The sequence below is a fragment of the Aulonocara stuartgranti genome (assembly GCF_965226115.1).
Source record: "Aulonocara stuartgranti genome assembly, chromosome: 18".
NCBI classification, from domain to species: Eukaryota; Metazoa; Chordata; class Actinopteri; order Cichliformes; family Cichlidae; genus Aulonocara; species Aulonocara stuartgranti.
Genome location: NC_138954.1, coordinates 6,105,245 through 6,120,304, shown reverse-complemented (window position 1 = coordinate 6,120,304; position 15,060 = coordinate 6,105,245). Strand labels below are relative to the sequence as shown.

Here is a 15,060-nt window from a genome sequence, read left to right as displayed (position 1 = left end):
TTAAATAGTTTTACATATATTTTACCATTTAAAAAATAAATAATCAAGAAATCAAGCTTGCTGCCAGTTAAACCAGTTTGCCTGGGTCAGACTTGTTACTGCATGCTGTAACCAAACATACCACACCCTGCGTCATGTGATTGGCTCTTGGTCGCTCTGTAAGAATATTTCTTTAGTGCCTCCCTTCACAGATGTGTCTGTGTCAGGATGGGTCTAAACAACATGGTGTAAATGCAGTTGCTGGTGAGCCTCATTTCCTGTAGGAGGTGAACAAGAGCAGAGATCTGTTTCCCTTCAGAGCACAGAGGTTGTTTGTGTTCAGAGGAAGTGAAACTGTCTGACAGTCACTGAGAGACGGTGAAACGGCACAGCACATGAATCAAATGGATCAAACAAAAATCTGCTGTTCAGTCTGTTTGGATCTACTGAAGGATCCGGTGACTATTCCCTGTGGACACAGCTACTGCATGAACTGTATTAAAAGCTTCTGGGATGAAGAGGAAAAGAAGAAAGTCTACAGCTGCCCTCAGTGCCGGAGGACTTTCACAGCGAGGCCTGTCCTGGTGAAAAGCACCATGTTAGCAGATTTAGTGGAGGAGCTGAAGAAGACTGGACTCCAAGCTGCTCCTGCTGATCACTGCTATGCTGGACCTGAAGATGTGGCCTGTGATGTCTGCACTGGGAGAAAAATGAAAGCATTCAAGTCCTGTTTAGTCTGTCTGGCATCTTACTGTGAGAAACACCTTCAGCCTCATTATGATGTGGCTCCATTAAAGAAACACAAGCTGGTGGAGCCCTCCAAGAAGCTCCAGGAGAACATCTGCTCTCGTCATGATGAGGTGATGAAGATGTTCTGCCGTACTGATCAGCAGAGTATCTGTTATCTCTGCTCTGTGGATGAACATAAAGGCCACGACACAGTCTCAGCTGCAGCAGAAAGGACTGAGAGGCAGAGAGAGCTGGAGGTGAGTCGACAAAACATCCAGCAGAGAATCCAGGACAGAGAGAAAGATGTGAAGCTGCTTCAGCAGGAGGTGGAGGCCATAAATCAGTCTGCTGATCAAACAGTGGAGCACAGTGAGAAGATCTTCACTGAGCTGATCCATCTCATCCAGAAAAGAAGCTCTGATGTGAAGCAGCAGATCAGATCCCAGCAGGAAACTGAAGTGAGTCGAGTCAAAGAGCTTGAGGAGAAGCTGGAGCAGGAGATCACTGAGCTGAAGAGGAAAGATGCTGAGCTGAAGCAGCTCTCACACACAGAGGATCACATCCAGTTTCTACACAACTACCCCTCACTGTCAGCACTCAGTGAGTCTACAGACTCATCCAGCATCAATATCCGTCCTCTGAGCTACTTTGAGGATGTGACAGCAGCTGTGTCAGAGGTCAGAGATAAACTACAGGACATTCTGAGAGAGGAATGGACAAACATCTCACTGACAGTCACTGAAGTGGATGTTTTACTGTCAGATCCACCAGAGCCAAAGACCAGAGCTGGATTCTTAAAATATTCATGTGAAATCACACTGGATCCAAACACAGCACACAAACAGCTGTTATTATCAGAGGGGAACAGAAAAGCAACATTAATGAAACAAAAACAGTCTTATTCTGATCATCCAGACAGATTCACTGTACGATATCAGGTCCTGAGTAGAGAGAGTCTGACTGGACGTTGTTACTGGGAGGTGGAGTGGAGAGGGGGAGTTTGTGTAGCAGTCGCATACAAGAATATCAGCAGAGAAGGAGGGGGTAATGAATGTGGATTTGGACTTAATGACAAATCTTGGTCATTAGAGTATTACAACAACAGTTATACATTTTGGCACAACAACATCCAAACTCCTGTCTCAGGTCCTTGTTCCTCCAGAGTAGGAGTGTACCTGGATCACAGAGCAGGTATTTTGTCCTTCTACAGCGTCTCTGAAACCATGACTCTCCTCCACAGAGTCCAGACCACATTCACTCAGCCGCTCTATGCTGGACTTTGGCTTTACTATAATTATGAATATGATTGTGGAGCCACATCTGAGTTGATTAAAGTGAAATAGACTGAAGTCTTTCATATTGTGTGTTTAAATCTGTGTTTTAGTTTCATTTTATTTGCTCTCCATCATTTCTGCACAGAGATCAGCTGTCAGTCAAACATTATGGGTGGTACCTCCACATCTTCTAGTTGTTCTCTTGATGTTTCTGAGTTTTTAAAGGAGATCTTTCCTGTGACTGTTTATGGAGGCTATCACTGCTCATCATCATTTTGATTTACTAAAATATTTCTCCACATGAAAATGTAAACTTCTCTATCCTCTAAATGTTTCTGGAATATTTGTCTTGAAAAATGTCGACATTTCTCTTTCTGAGTATGGCAGACCATGTGTGTGTGTTTGTGTTTGTTTTTGTCAAAATCATCAAACAAATGAGGAAAAACTGTGATTTTTAATGAATGAATTCATATATTGTGTTGATGTTTTATTGTGTGAATAAACTGGAAGGTTTGACTATAAATCAAACTTTGAACAAAGTCTTTTCTTCTGTCTTCATTCCAGGATCTCACTCAAATCTGATGCAGAAAATATGAAACTAATCTGAGAGAATAACTGAAGCAGTTTTCCTCCTGAAGCATCACAAAGTTCAGAGTTCATGTTTAGAGCAGAAGATTCAGCAGTCGCTCTGTGACCTTTCAACTTTCTTCACTAAAACAGCTTCATTACAGAGAAACAAGTCACATTTTCTTGATGTTCTTAAGTCCTTTCAAATGTTTTTAATGGTCCTTGAATGCAGCATCAGTGTCGCAGGTTTAAAAGGTCACTTTCTGTTGTGTTCAAAGATTTCCTTCAGATATGGTCTTTAATCAGTAAAGCCAGTGATACAGCAGTGTCATTAGCTGTGTTATTGGCACCAGGCTGTGTTTATGTATGTATTTAATTCTGTCTGAGGATGTCTTCAGCATGAAATGATCATTTGCTCAGCTGCTGTGTCTCATCTCTTGTCAGACATTGGTTGGAACAGAGTTTTGTTGCTGACCATCTGACAAGAGGGTGAAGAAAAGCTTCAGGCTTCATTTGGACACTACGGTGGACAGAAGTCTCCACAAAAATGACTCAGAAACACAAATATTATTAATGAAAGTCCAAATGTCAAAAAGGGGTCATACATGATCCTGAGAAATGTCCTTGAACATTTGAACATGAGTCAGAGGGTTGTCAGGTTTCTACACTGCATCGTGGCATCAAGCCTGAGATGTCTGTGGAAACAAGTATGGAGGACACAAATGCACAGACGCAGTCGAGTTGTTTACTGCTGATGAGGAAGGAAAATAGTCTGTTGGATATTAAAGCAGCATTTATTAGAGTAAGAACAGATACTTGTGTCCTTCATTTGATCCCCGTCAATTTACAGAAGACTTAAGGACCCTTTGACTTCTAACATACAGCTGCATGTTTACAATTTTATTATTGATTTATTTATTTCTAGCAAAGCGAGACTTTACTGATTAAAGACATATAATCAGACATATTACTGTTACTCTCTGAAAAAGACTCACATAAAGCAGATTTATCACAAGCAAACATCAAGACACATCCTTCATGGCTTAAAGTTGCAGTGGGACTCTTTCGCCATCTGGTGGTTGTACAATTTTCTCTTGTCTCTTATTTGCTGTGTGTGATCAGGACAATTCTGGAGAAGATGAGCCTGCAGGGGAAAGTCACCCCCTGCAGGCCAGAAGGAAATGGGATATCTTAAAAATACAAAGTATGTATGTGTGATATCAAGAAGATAATCCTTAAGAACACAAGTTAATAAATGCAGTTACTAAGAGTTGTTGTGTTGTATTGATTTGCTTCCTGTCCTAATTCCCTCTCTCCCTGAGGACACTCCAGGGCCATCTATGCAAACAAATCAGTTACAGGATCAAATGAATAATAGAAAATAAACAGAAATAGAAAATGTTCTTCTATAAGTTTCACAGAGATTTGGTTTACATATTTTATATAATATAGTAAATGTGCACAAATGACCAGCAATCATTCAGTCACTGCGACATTTCTGGGTCCATTTTAAAGTTGTCATGCTTTGGCGCTAGCGACCGGAAAAACACAGAAGTGAGTGCAGACTTTACTGAAGGCTAGAAGACTGTCCAATTTCACAGCAGCTCACTTCCGGCCTACCCGGCCTTCGAAGGACCCGCCTTATGTGGACCGGGTAGGTCAGGTCCTTCGAAGCATGATACCCTTGAATTTGGACACAGCCCCAGAGAACATGACTGGGGAAACATGGATCACATGACAGGAAGAGCAACAGAAGGAAACATGAGGGAAGCAAGAACTCACAACAAAGACAATCACAGCCACACAGAGGGAGACACAGAGGGCAAAGACACAAGGGGGGAAATACTAACTAATACACATCTAAACAGGGACAACCTCGGCACTAGAGAATCAACTTAACCAAAGACGACTTAAACATGAAACATAATACAAAATGACATCAAAACACAAGAAAACTGAAAACGCTGGGTCAATGATCCAGGATCGTGACAGGTTTGAGGCCTCAGTGTTGTCACTGCAGTAGATCAAGCAGTCAATATAATAATCCTGACATGTTTGTATAGTTGCATGTAGATCAAGTGTAAGCATACCACAGGTTATTATTTATTTATTATTTGCTACTACATATGTCATATTAGCTAAACTGACATAAGATTTGTTGCCAAGAAGCATTTTTACAACAAAGAAATAAATGACCAGACACAACTTTCCTTACATGTCATACAAAGTTTGGATGGTTTTCCATGTTTTTGTTTGTTTGTTTCAGAAATACTAGAACATGGATTCTCCTTTATCGAGCTATTTCACTGCTAACCTCTAAATCCTCTCATCTCCAGAAACCCTGGATGGATGGATGTTAAGACATTATTACTTTATTGCAACAGCAGAGAGTCCAGCCAAACTGATCATTTCATTAGAGCACATTTTTAACTTTTCAGTGGTTGTTTGTTTTGGGGAACTGAGCAGCAGTTAGCCTGGGAAATAGCTAGCACTAGATTTAAGGAGATAGCAGCATAACTAAAGGCTGGTTTAGCATCACTGCCCTTTTTATTTAAAAATAAAGTTTTATACCCTATATCTTAAAAGTGGCGTTTGGCCTCAATTATTATCTCTGGACCTGAACTCCACGTAAGACTGAATGATGAATAATTCAACATAACACTGGATGACAGAAAATAAGGCATGCACCCTGGCAAAATAAAAACACAATGAAAGTGAAAAAAAGTGAAAATGAAAAGTGTTGGTTGTTTGTAAATGATGTCGTACTTGCATAGGTCCTGTCTACTCACAGCACTTTCTGCTACATGTCTCATGTACCCAGTCACACACATTCATGCAGCACTTCTATCTGTGCCTGAGGGCTTTAGCCAACATTCACACACGCTGATGGACTTGGGGTTCAGTGTCTTGTCCAAGGATACTTTGGCATGTGGGCTGGAGGAAACTGTGGACCAATCCACTGAGCCTGTGACTGGTACCAATTGTACCACCTGAACCACAGCTGGGACAAGATTAAAGCTGCTTAATAAAAGAAAACAGCAAGAGCAAAAAATAAAGAACACTTGGGAAAGTCCGAATAGAGATAACATGTGTTCACTGCTTGAGCCGCAATCTACTAGCTAACCTGAGTGAAGGAAAAGATTTGTCACGATTAACCTCTAAAGTTGGCAGCTCCTTGTAATGAATCATTTGACATTTCCATTTACTGCCAGTCTTTAGTGACTGAAACACTAACATGTGAAATTGGCTGTCAGAATTCACAGTTATGTTCTGCAGCAGATTTTAATCAAACTTCATGCAGCCTGGCGGGCGTTCATCGGCCTTCCTGGTGATTTAATTGGCCAGCACCTTAGCGTGCAAGGTGAATACAGCATGAATCACACAGGCTGCCATAAACAAAGTTACGCCCAAGACACATATTTGAAATTAAAATCAGCTGAGGACCTCAGTGCTGCTGCATACACACCTCCACACCACATTATACACCTGAACACCACAGGGCTAGTGATGGAAATTCCAGCTGTTTTTTTCCCTTTTCAGATCTGAAGTGTGTTCAAAGCATTGTTTTAATTTGTTTCAGATATAATGCCTATTTATGTCCTGTTTCATATGTAACATGAGTTCGCCTTCTGAGGCTGCACATTAAAATGTACTCTCAGCTATTTGTTCAAAAGTCACTGAAAACAAGTGAAATAGTGCAGCAAGGAAATCAGATGGACGAAATAAGATTCTCTATTTTGATCTGTTTGGATCTACTGAAGGATCCGGTGACTATTCCCTGTGGACACAGCTACTGCATGAATGGTATTAAAACCCTTCTGGGATGAAGGGAAGAAAATCTATAGCTGCCCTCAGTGCAGACAGACTTTCACATCGAGACATGTCCTGATGGAAAGCACCATGTAAGCAGATTTAGTGGAGGAGCTGAAGAAGACTGGACTCCAAGCTGGACCTGAAGATGTGGCCTGTGATGTCTGCACTGGGAGAAAAATGAAAGCCTTCAAGTCCGGTTATGATGAGGTGATAAAGATGTTCTGCTATAGGAAAATATCTGCAGATGTGTTTACATTTTTATGTTGAATATTCTTTTTAAGATTTGCTACAAAAACTGAGGCAGGATTTAAATGGCTAGTTTTGATCTTTTTATCTATAATTTGTTAAATTTTAAATTCCTTCAAGTTTTTTGTAAACTGGAGTGCCCATTATGAATAATTGAATTATTTGCACTGGTAATAAATACAGTAAAATACATTCACGAATAACAAAAAGTTTTTTCGTTTTCAATTTTTTTAAAAATATAACCAAACAATACAACAATGCACCAAAATTTTCAGGACTGTGGATGATACAAAGTGCTGCTGTAACTGTGACAGGGTGGAAAACTACCCTTATAGCCCCTTAGCAGTACCAAAAGACTCCATACAGGTGTTATTCATAAGTTGATTTTGTACTAAAAGAGTTGACAGTAAAAAAAAAAGGCACTCAGTTAATACAAATTCTTAAGCCTGAAAACAATGTAAATACACTGCGAAATTGTTTTAAATTGGTTATTTTTCATGTTGCATTAATGGTTGTCATTTGATTCAAGAGAACTGCGATCTGTACATCAGTAATCGGCTAGTAAGTCTTTTCTGGGATCGATTGGTAATGGCTTCTTTCTCTACCAGGGGGCTTTCGCGCGCTCTCTCCTCATTACAAAACTACTGCAGAAGAGAAGCATCTCAAAATCACCCTCGTCATTCTTTCCTCCGTGTTTTAAGGTAATGGTGATCAAAACATGATATTTTATACTCTGTACGTTGTTGAGATATTTTATAGGTAGTCTTTCGTTATTTTGTGAGCTTCAGAAACATTTTATTATAGATTTTTAGTGGGTAGATCGCGGTTTTGAGCCTCAGTTGCACAATGACCATTAAGCTAACGGTGTTCCAGATCTACTGGCGTTTAGATCAACTGGCGTTGGTCGAACAGATGTGTGTCAGTCTTGCGTTTCAGGAGCTGCTACCGACAAACCAGCAAAAAAACGCCAAATGTGTCACCTGTGACATTTGTGAGGTTGTCTCAAACACACTCCGTCAGTCTTGATGCTGTTGAACAACAAAATGCTTAAAAATGTGGCGAGTTCACCTGGTGATATCCTCATGCGCGACGCGATCGCGAAAACAGCAAACAAGTAACACCACGCCGTTGTTGTTCACAGGACACAAAGAGTAAACGATCGGGAGACTCTTGTCGTCATCGTTCCCCTCGCACGGTTTATTTCTCCGAATTCAGCGTTTTTGCTTCACAACTACAGCGTGCTGTTTACTTTGTGCACTAACATGGAGTCGAGTCAACCAGCGCCACCTCTGGCCAAGTGCCACAGCCTACAGCCAGATCAACCTGTGACACACATCTGCACCACGTTTGAATTCGTGTCATGCACATTTGTACCTTTCAATTGTGTCTGTTTGTGCGTCATGCAAATAAACCTTTGAAAAGAATGAAATGATATCATATATTCCTTATTGGCCTACATTTTTATCTTATTCTTCCCAGTTAAATTTACCCTTCATTCTAATTTGTGTTGTACAGTTATTTCATTTTTAACCTTAATTTATATTCTATTCCTTCCTAGTTAAATTTACCCTTTTTAATTTTTCATATTTATTTCCTATCTTATTCATAGCCTTTTCCTTTTTTGTTTTCTTTAGGTCACGAGCAGTTGTCCAAGCATTTCACTACATATCGTACTGTGTATGACTGTGTACGTGACAAATAAAATTTGAATTTGAAATTTGAATTTGACATTTGTACAAAATTCCAAATTATATACACAAAGTCATAGAAATCACCACTCCAATTGGTCATCATGATTTTGATATTCTCTTTTTCCATAACAATGAAATACGCCTTGGACAAATATGACACATCAATATTTCATTAGTGTTGTAACATCACATGTCGCTAGCATAGTCTGTGTCTTTTCCCTGAAAATGAATATTTCCAGCCAATATAGGCAATTCATCAACATGGCTGGAGTTATATACAGTCTGTATAAGTGTGGTTAATCTAATGAACATTTGTAAGGAGACGGCAGTTACTGTGAATTCACAGCAGTTACACAGTGATTAGTAATAAACAGCCAGTGAGAGTGAGTGGATATGACTGTTCCCACCACTAACACATGACCATAGCCCACTACTAGATTAACTTGTGACACATCTGCACCTGCTGCTATGATCACAGTGAGTAGAGGCTGAGTGGCTGCACTTACCCCTGGTACATCCAAATCTGCCCACAAACATGTTGAAAGATGCAATGCCAGCAATGTGGATTGTCAACACTGAAAACAATCAGTAAGCAAAGACAACAGGGATCACTTTTTTCTGTTTATTTAGCACCCACAACATTTGTAGTCGCCTTCTGCACAGGGGAAGTCCACACACACCGTGTGGTATCACTTTCCACAGAAGGTGCAATCTGCAAGATTGAATGAGATTGTCAGAGTCATTGTCTGGCTGTTTATTACTAATCACCTGCTGTACATTCACAGTAACTGCCATCTCCTTACAAATGTTTATTAGATTGACCACACTTATACAGACTGTATATCACAACCAACTCTAACATGTTTGTTTGCAGAGGGCAGACACAGACAGACTACGCTAACGACATGTGATGTTACAACACTGGTGAAATATTAGTGTGTTCACGACATTTTTCGTATGGGCAAAAGTATTGATATCAGGATGGTGATTCTTATGTGTATGTCATTTGGCATTTTGTACAAATGTAGGCTGATAATAAATATATGATATCATTTCATTCATTTCAAAGGTTTGTTTGCATGACGCACAAACAGACACAATTGAAAGGTACAAATGTGCATGACACGAATTCAAACGTGGTGCAGATGTGTCACAGGTTGATCTGGCTGTAGGCTGTGGCACTTGGCCAGAGGTGGCGCTGGTTGACTCAACTCCATGTTAGTGCACAAAGTAAACAGCACGCTGTAGTTGTGAAGCAAAAACGCTGAATTCGGAGGAATAAACCGTGCGAGGGGAACGATAACGACGACAAGAGTCTCCCGATCGTTTACTCTTTGTGTCCTGTGAACAACAACGGCGTGGTGTTACTTGTTTGCTGTTTTCGCGATCGCGTCGCGCATGAGGATATCACCAGGTGAACTCGCCACATTTTTAAACATTTTGTTGTTCAACAGCATCAAGACTGACGGAGTGTGTTTGAGACAACCTCACAAGTGTCACAGGTGACACATTTGGCGTTTTTTTGCTGGTTTGTCGGTAGCAGCTCCTGAAACGCAAGACTGACACACATCTGTTCGACCAACGCCAGTTGATCTAAACGCCAGTAGATCTGGAACACCGGCACGAGCTACAAACGTTTCTATTGTTATCTATTTTGTACGGAAACATGTTCAGATACAAATAGTAAGCACTCAATTGTTATTTTTGGGTTATTAATTAGCTCTTTCTTCCACTGTGTGACATTGAGCAGTACGCAATGTGAATTACTTATGTTCATTTTTCATTGCATTAAACTACTGCATGAGAGAATCACTTGAAAATCACTCTTAATTTCCCCTCTGCTTTCAGGGGTGTAACATAACTGCGCAATACAGCTGCAGTGAGCAAAGCTTTGGATGTCCAGTTAAGAAATTAAAATACTAAAGCTAAGTAGGTGAAGCAAGCATGCAGTTAATGACTTTTTTTACACCACAGTACACTTGGCATTAGGGCTGCCAAGATTAGTCGACTAGTCATTATTACGTCGTTTATCAAAATCGTAGACCACTAATTTAATAGTCGACGCGTCGTTTGAAGCTTTGTAAGATCCTGAAAGACAGGAATAAGCAGTAGGATTTAAGAGTGTAATAACGGACTGAAACAGAAGATGGCAGCAATGCATGTTCAAGGATGCCACCTGCCGTTAAAGGCAAAAGAAGAAGAAGCAGTCTCCGGCATCGTAGCTCTGTCCAAATTCAGGGGCGGCATCCTTCTGAGGCCGCATTTGTAGGCCGATTGCGTTACAGCGACGCGACGAAGGCTCCGACAAATGCGTCGTCCTTTTCCCCGGATTTGGAGGATGGGTCATGCTAGTGCAGTAAGCTGTGCGTCCAATGGATGCATGGTCTGATCAGTCAACTAATCGCAAAAATAATCGGTGACTAGTCGACGATCAAAATGATCAAGCCCTACTTGGCACTGGTCATTTGTATAATAATTCTTACATAATGAGTGAAACATATGTTTGATTTATTGTAGACAGTTGTTCCCATGCTTATTTTGAGAAAAAGTCAACACGTGAGATTAGTTGTTTCAAGAAAAACTGCCATGGCTGCTGTACCCTCTACAAAATGCCTTGTTTAGATGAGTTAAGAGTGTAACAAATTCATCCTGTTTAATCCACAAGGGCAGGGGTGTCAAAGTCCTGAAACTTTTACATGTGTCCCTGCTGCAACACACCTGAATAAAATGAGTAGGTCATTAGCAAGAGTCTTGACTACATGCTGAGGTGGGAACCCCTAAACCTCAACATTTTTAACTTAACATTCAGCAATTATTTCAACTCAAAACGTTCAGTTATCAGCATTCACACTGCAGTTTCTTCAGAAAATGCATTTTCTAGTTTGAAATAAATGAAAGTGTTGGGAAAAAATGTACTTCAACAATAAAAATGCTTATATTGTGCCACGTTCATTCATGAGCTGCTATAACATAAATCTAATGGCTGAATTGTCACCTCAGTATGCAGTCAGGGCTCTTGCTAATTAATCTAATTTTATTGAGGTGTGTTGGAGCAGCGACACATGTAAAAGTTTCAGGACCTCAAGGACTGGAGTTTTGACACCTGTGCACAAGGGTGTAACCAGCGTTATCATGGAGCGCTTTATTATTATCTCAAAAGGTACTATACCAATAAAGTTTTACCTTACTTAAATCATCGCCACAAGGCATTTCGTATAGGCTAAGTTACTAGTTAACAAGGTTAGCTAGGTCACAGTTTTAAATGCATATTGTAAATCAAACATAACAAACCCTGGCACTGATGAAATAAGCATTTATGACTTGTTGTTGCCTCCCTTCACAGATGTGTCTGTATCAGGATGGGTCTAAACAACATGGTGTAAATGCAGTTGCTGGTGAGCCTCATTTCCTGTAGGAGGTGAACAAGAGCAGAGATCTGTTTCCCTTCAGAGCACAGAGGTTGTTTCTGTTCAGAGAAAGTCAAACTGTCTGACAGTCACTGAGAGACGCTGAAACGGCACAGCACATGAATCAAATGGATCAAACAAAAATCTGCTGTTCAGTCTGTTTGGATCTACTGAAGGATCCGGTGACTATTCCCTGTGGACACAGCTACTGCATGAACTGTATTAAAAGCTTCTGGGATGGAGAGGAAAAGAAGAAAATCTACAGCTGCCCTCAGTGCCGGAGGACTTTCACAGCGAGGCCTGTCCTGATGAAAAACACCATGTTAGCAGATTTAGTGGAGGAGCTGAAGAAGACTGGACTCCAAGCTGCTCCTGCTGATCACTGCTATGCTGGACCTGAAGATGTGGCCTGTGATGTCTGCACTGGAAGAAAAATGAAAGCCTTCAGGTCCTGTTTATTCTGTCTGGCATCTTACTGTGAGAAACACCTTCAGCCACATTATGAAGTAGCTCCATTAAAGAAACACAAGCTGGTGGAGCCCTCCAAGAAGCTCCAAGAGAACATCTGCTCTCGTCATGATGAGGTGATGAAGATGTTCTGCCGTACTGATCAGCAGAGTATCTGTTATCTCTGCTCTGTGGATGAACATAAAGGCCACGACACAGTCTCAGCTGCAGCAGAAAGGACTGAGAGGCAGAGAGAGCTGGAGGTGAGTCGACAAAACATCCAGCAGAGAATCCAGGACAGAGAGAAAGATGTGAAGCTGCTTCAACATGATGTGGAGGCCATCAATCAGTCTGCTGATCAAACAGTGGAGCACAGTGAGAAGATCTTCACTGAGCTGATCCATCTCATCCAGAAAAGAAGCTCTGATGTGAAGCAGCAGATCAGATCCCAGCAGGAAACTGAAGTGAGTCGAGTCAAAGAGCTTGAGGAGAAGCTGGAGCAGGAGATCACTGAGCTGAAGAGGAAAGATGCTGAGCTGAAGCAGCTCTCACACACAGAGGATCACATCCAGTTTCTACACAACTACCCCTCACTGTCAGCACTCAGTGAGTCTACAGACTCATCCAGCATCAATATCCGTCCTCTGAGCTACTTTGAGGATGTGACAGCAGCTGTGTCAAAGGTCAGAGATAAACTACAGGACATTCTGAGAGAGCAATGGACAAACATCTCACTGACAGTCACTGAAGTGGATGTTTTACTGTCAGATCCACCAGAGCCAAAGACCAGAGCTGGATTCTTAAAATATTCGCGTGAAATCACACTGGATCCAAACACAGCAAACACATGGCTGTTATTATCAGAGGGGAACAGAAAAGCAACATTTATGGAACAACAACAGTCTTATTCTGATCATCCAGACAGATTCACTGGATGTTGTCAGGTCCTGAGTAGAGAGAGTCTGATTGGATGTTGCTACTGGGAGGTGGAGTGGAGAGGGAGAGGAGCTTATGTAGCAGTCGCATACAAGAATATCAGCAGAGCAGGGAATAGTAATGAATGTAAATTTGGACATAATGACAAATCTTGGTCATTAGATTGTAACAACAACAGTTTTACATTTTGGTACAACAACATCCAAACTCGTGTCTCAGGTCCTCGTTCCTCCAGAGTAGGAGTGTACCTGGATCACAGAGCAGGTATTTTGTCCTTCTACAGCGTCTCTGAAACCATGACTCTCCTCCACAGAGTCCAGACCACATTCACTCAGCCGCTCTATGCTGGACTGTTGCCTTATTATTATGGAGCCACTGCTGAGTTGATTAAGCTCAAATAGACTGAAGTCTTTCATATTGTGTGTTTAAATCTGTGTTTTAGTTTCATTTTATTTTCTCTCCATCATTTCTGCACAGAGATCAGCTGTCAGTCAAACATTATGGGTGGTACCTCCACATCTTCTAGTTGTTCTCTTGATGTTTCTGAGTTTTTAAAGGAGATCTTTCCTGTGACTGTTTATGGAGGCTATCACTGCTCATCATCATTTTGATTTACTAAAATATTTCTCCACATGAAAATGTAAACTTCTCTATCCTCTAAATGTTTCTGGAATATTTGTATTGAAAAATGTCGACATTTCTCTTTATGAGTATGGCAGACCATGTGTGTGTGTTTGTGTTTGTTTTTGTCAAAATCATCAAACAAATGAGGAAAAACTGTGATTTTAATGAATGAATTCATATATTGTGTTGATGTTTTATTGTGTGAATAAACTGGAAGGTTTGACTATAAATCAAACTTTGAACAAAGTCTTTTCTTCTGTCTTCATTCCAGGATCTCACTCAAATCTGACGCAGAAAATATGAAACTAATCTGAGAGAATAACTGAAGCAGTTTTCCTCCTGAAGCATCACAAAGTTCAGAGTTCATGTTTAGAGCAGAAGATTCAGCAGTCGCTCTGTGACCTTTCAACTTTCTTCACTAAAACAGCTTCATTACAGAGAAACAAGTCACATTTTCTTGATGTTCTTAAGTCCTTTCAAATGTTTTTAATGGTCCTTGAATGCAGCATCAGTGTCGCAGGTTTAAAAGGTCACTTTCTGTTGTGTTCAAAGATTTCCTTCAGATATGGTCTTTAATCAGTAAAGCCAGTGATACAGCAGTGTCATTAGCTGTGTTATTGGCACCAGGCTGTGTTTATCTATGTATTTAATTTTGTCTGAGGATGTCTTCAGCATGAAATGATCATTTGCTCAGCTGCTGTGTCTCATCTCTTATCAGACATTGGTTGGAACAGAGTTTTGTTGCTGACCATCTGACAAGAGGGTGACGAAAAGCTTCAGGCTTCATTTGGACACTACGTTGGACAGAAGTCTCCACAAAAATGACTCAGAAACACAAATATTATTAATGAAAGTCCAAATGTCAAAAAGGGGTCATACATGATCCTGAGAAATGTCCTTGAACATTTGAACATGAGTCAGAGGGTTGTCAGGTTTCTACACTGCATCGTGGCATCAAGCCTGAGATGTCTGTGGAAACAAGTATGGAGGACACAAATGCACAGACGCAGTCGAGCTGTTTACTGCTGATGAGGAAGGAAAATAGTCTGTTGGATATTAAAGCAGCATTTATTAGAGTAAGAACAGATACTTGTGTCCTTCATTTGATCCCCGTCAATTTACAGAAGACTTAAGGACCCTTTGACTTCTAACATACAGCTGCATGTTTACAATTTTATTATTTATTTATTTATTTCTAGCAAAGCGAGACTTTACTGATTAAAGACATATAATCAGACATATTACTGTTACTCTCTGAAAAAGACTCACATAAAGCAGATTTATCACAAGCAAACATCAAGACACATCTTTCATGGCTTAAAGTTGCAGTGGGACTCTTTCGCCATC

At 40.6% G+C, this 15,060-nt stretch overlaps 1 protein-coding gene across 1 annotated transcript; it reads left to right on the top strand.

The window, feature by feature from the left end:
• Nucleotides 1-309: 309 nt before the first annotated feature.
• Nucleotides 310-13,959, top strand: LOC309694734 (uncharacterized protein). The gene is made up of 2 exons (XM_082514942.1): nucleotides 310-2,048; nucleotides 11,796-13,959. The coding sequence occupies exons 1-2, from the start codon at nucleotides 375-377 to the stop codon at nucleotides 13,488-13,490; spliced, it is 3,369 nt and encodes a 1,122-aa protein (XP_082371068.1). The 5' UTR covers nucleotides 310-374; the 3' UTR covers nucleotides 13,491-13,959.
• Nucleotides 13,960-15,060: the final 1,101 nt, after the last annotated feature.

Excerpts from the sequence above, each read along its gene's own strand:
- LOC309694734 (XM_082514942.1), top strand. The coding sequence starts at position 375 with ATGAATCAAATGGATCAAACAAAAATCTGCTGTTCAGTCTGTTTGGAT. Across the intron at positions 2,049-11,795 it reads CTGAGTTGATTAAAGTGAAA|TCACTGAGAGACGCTGAAAC; the intron begins TAGACTGAAGTC and ends ACTGTCTGACAG.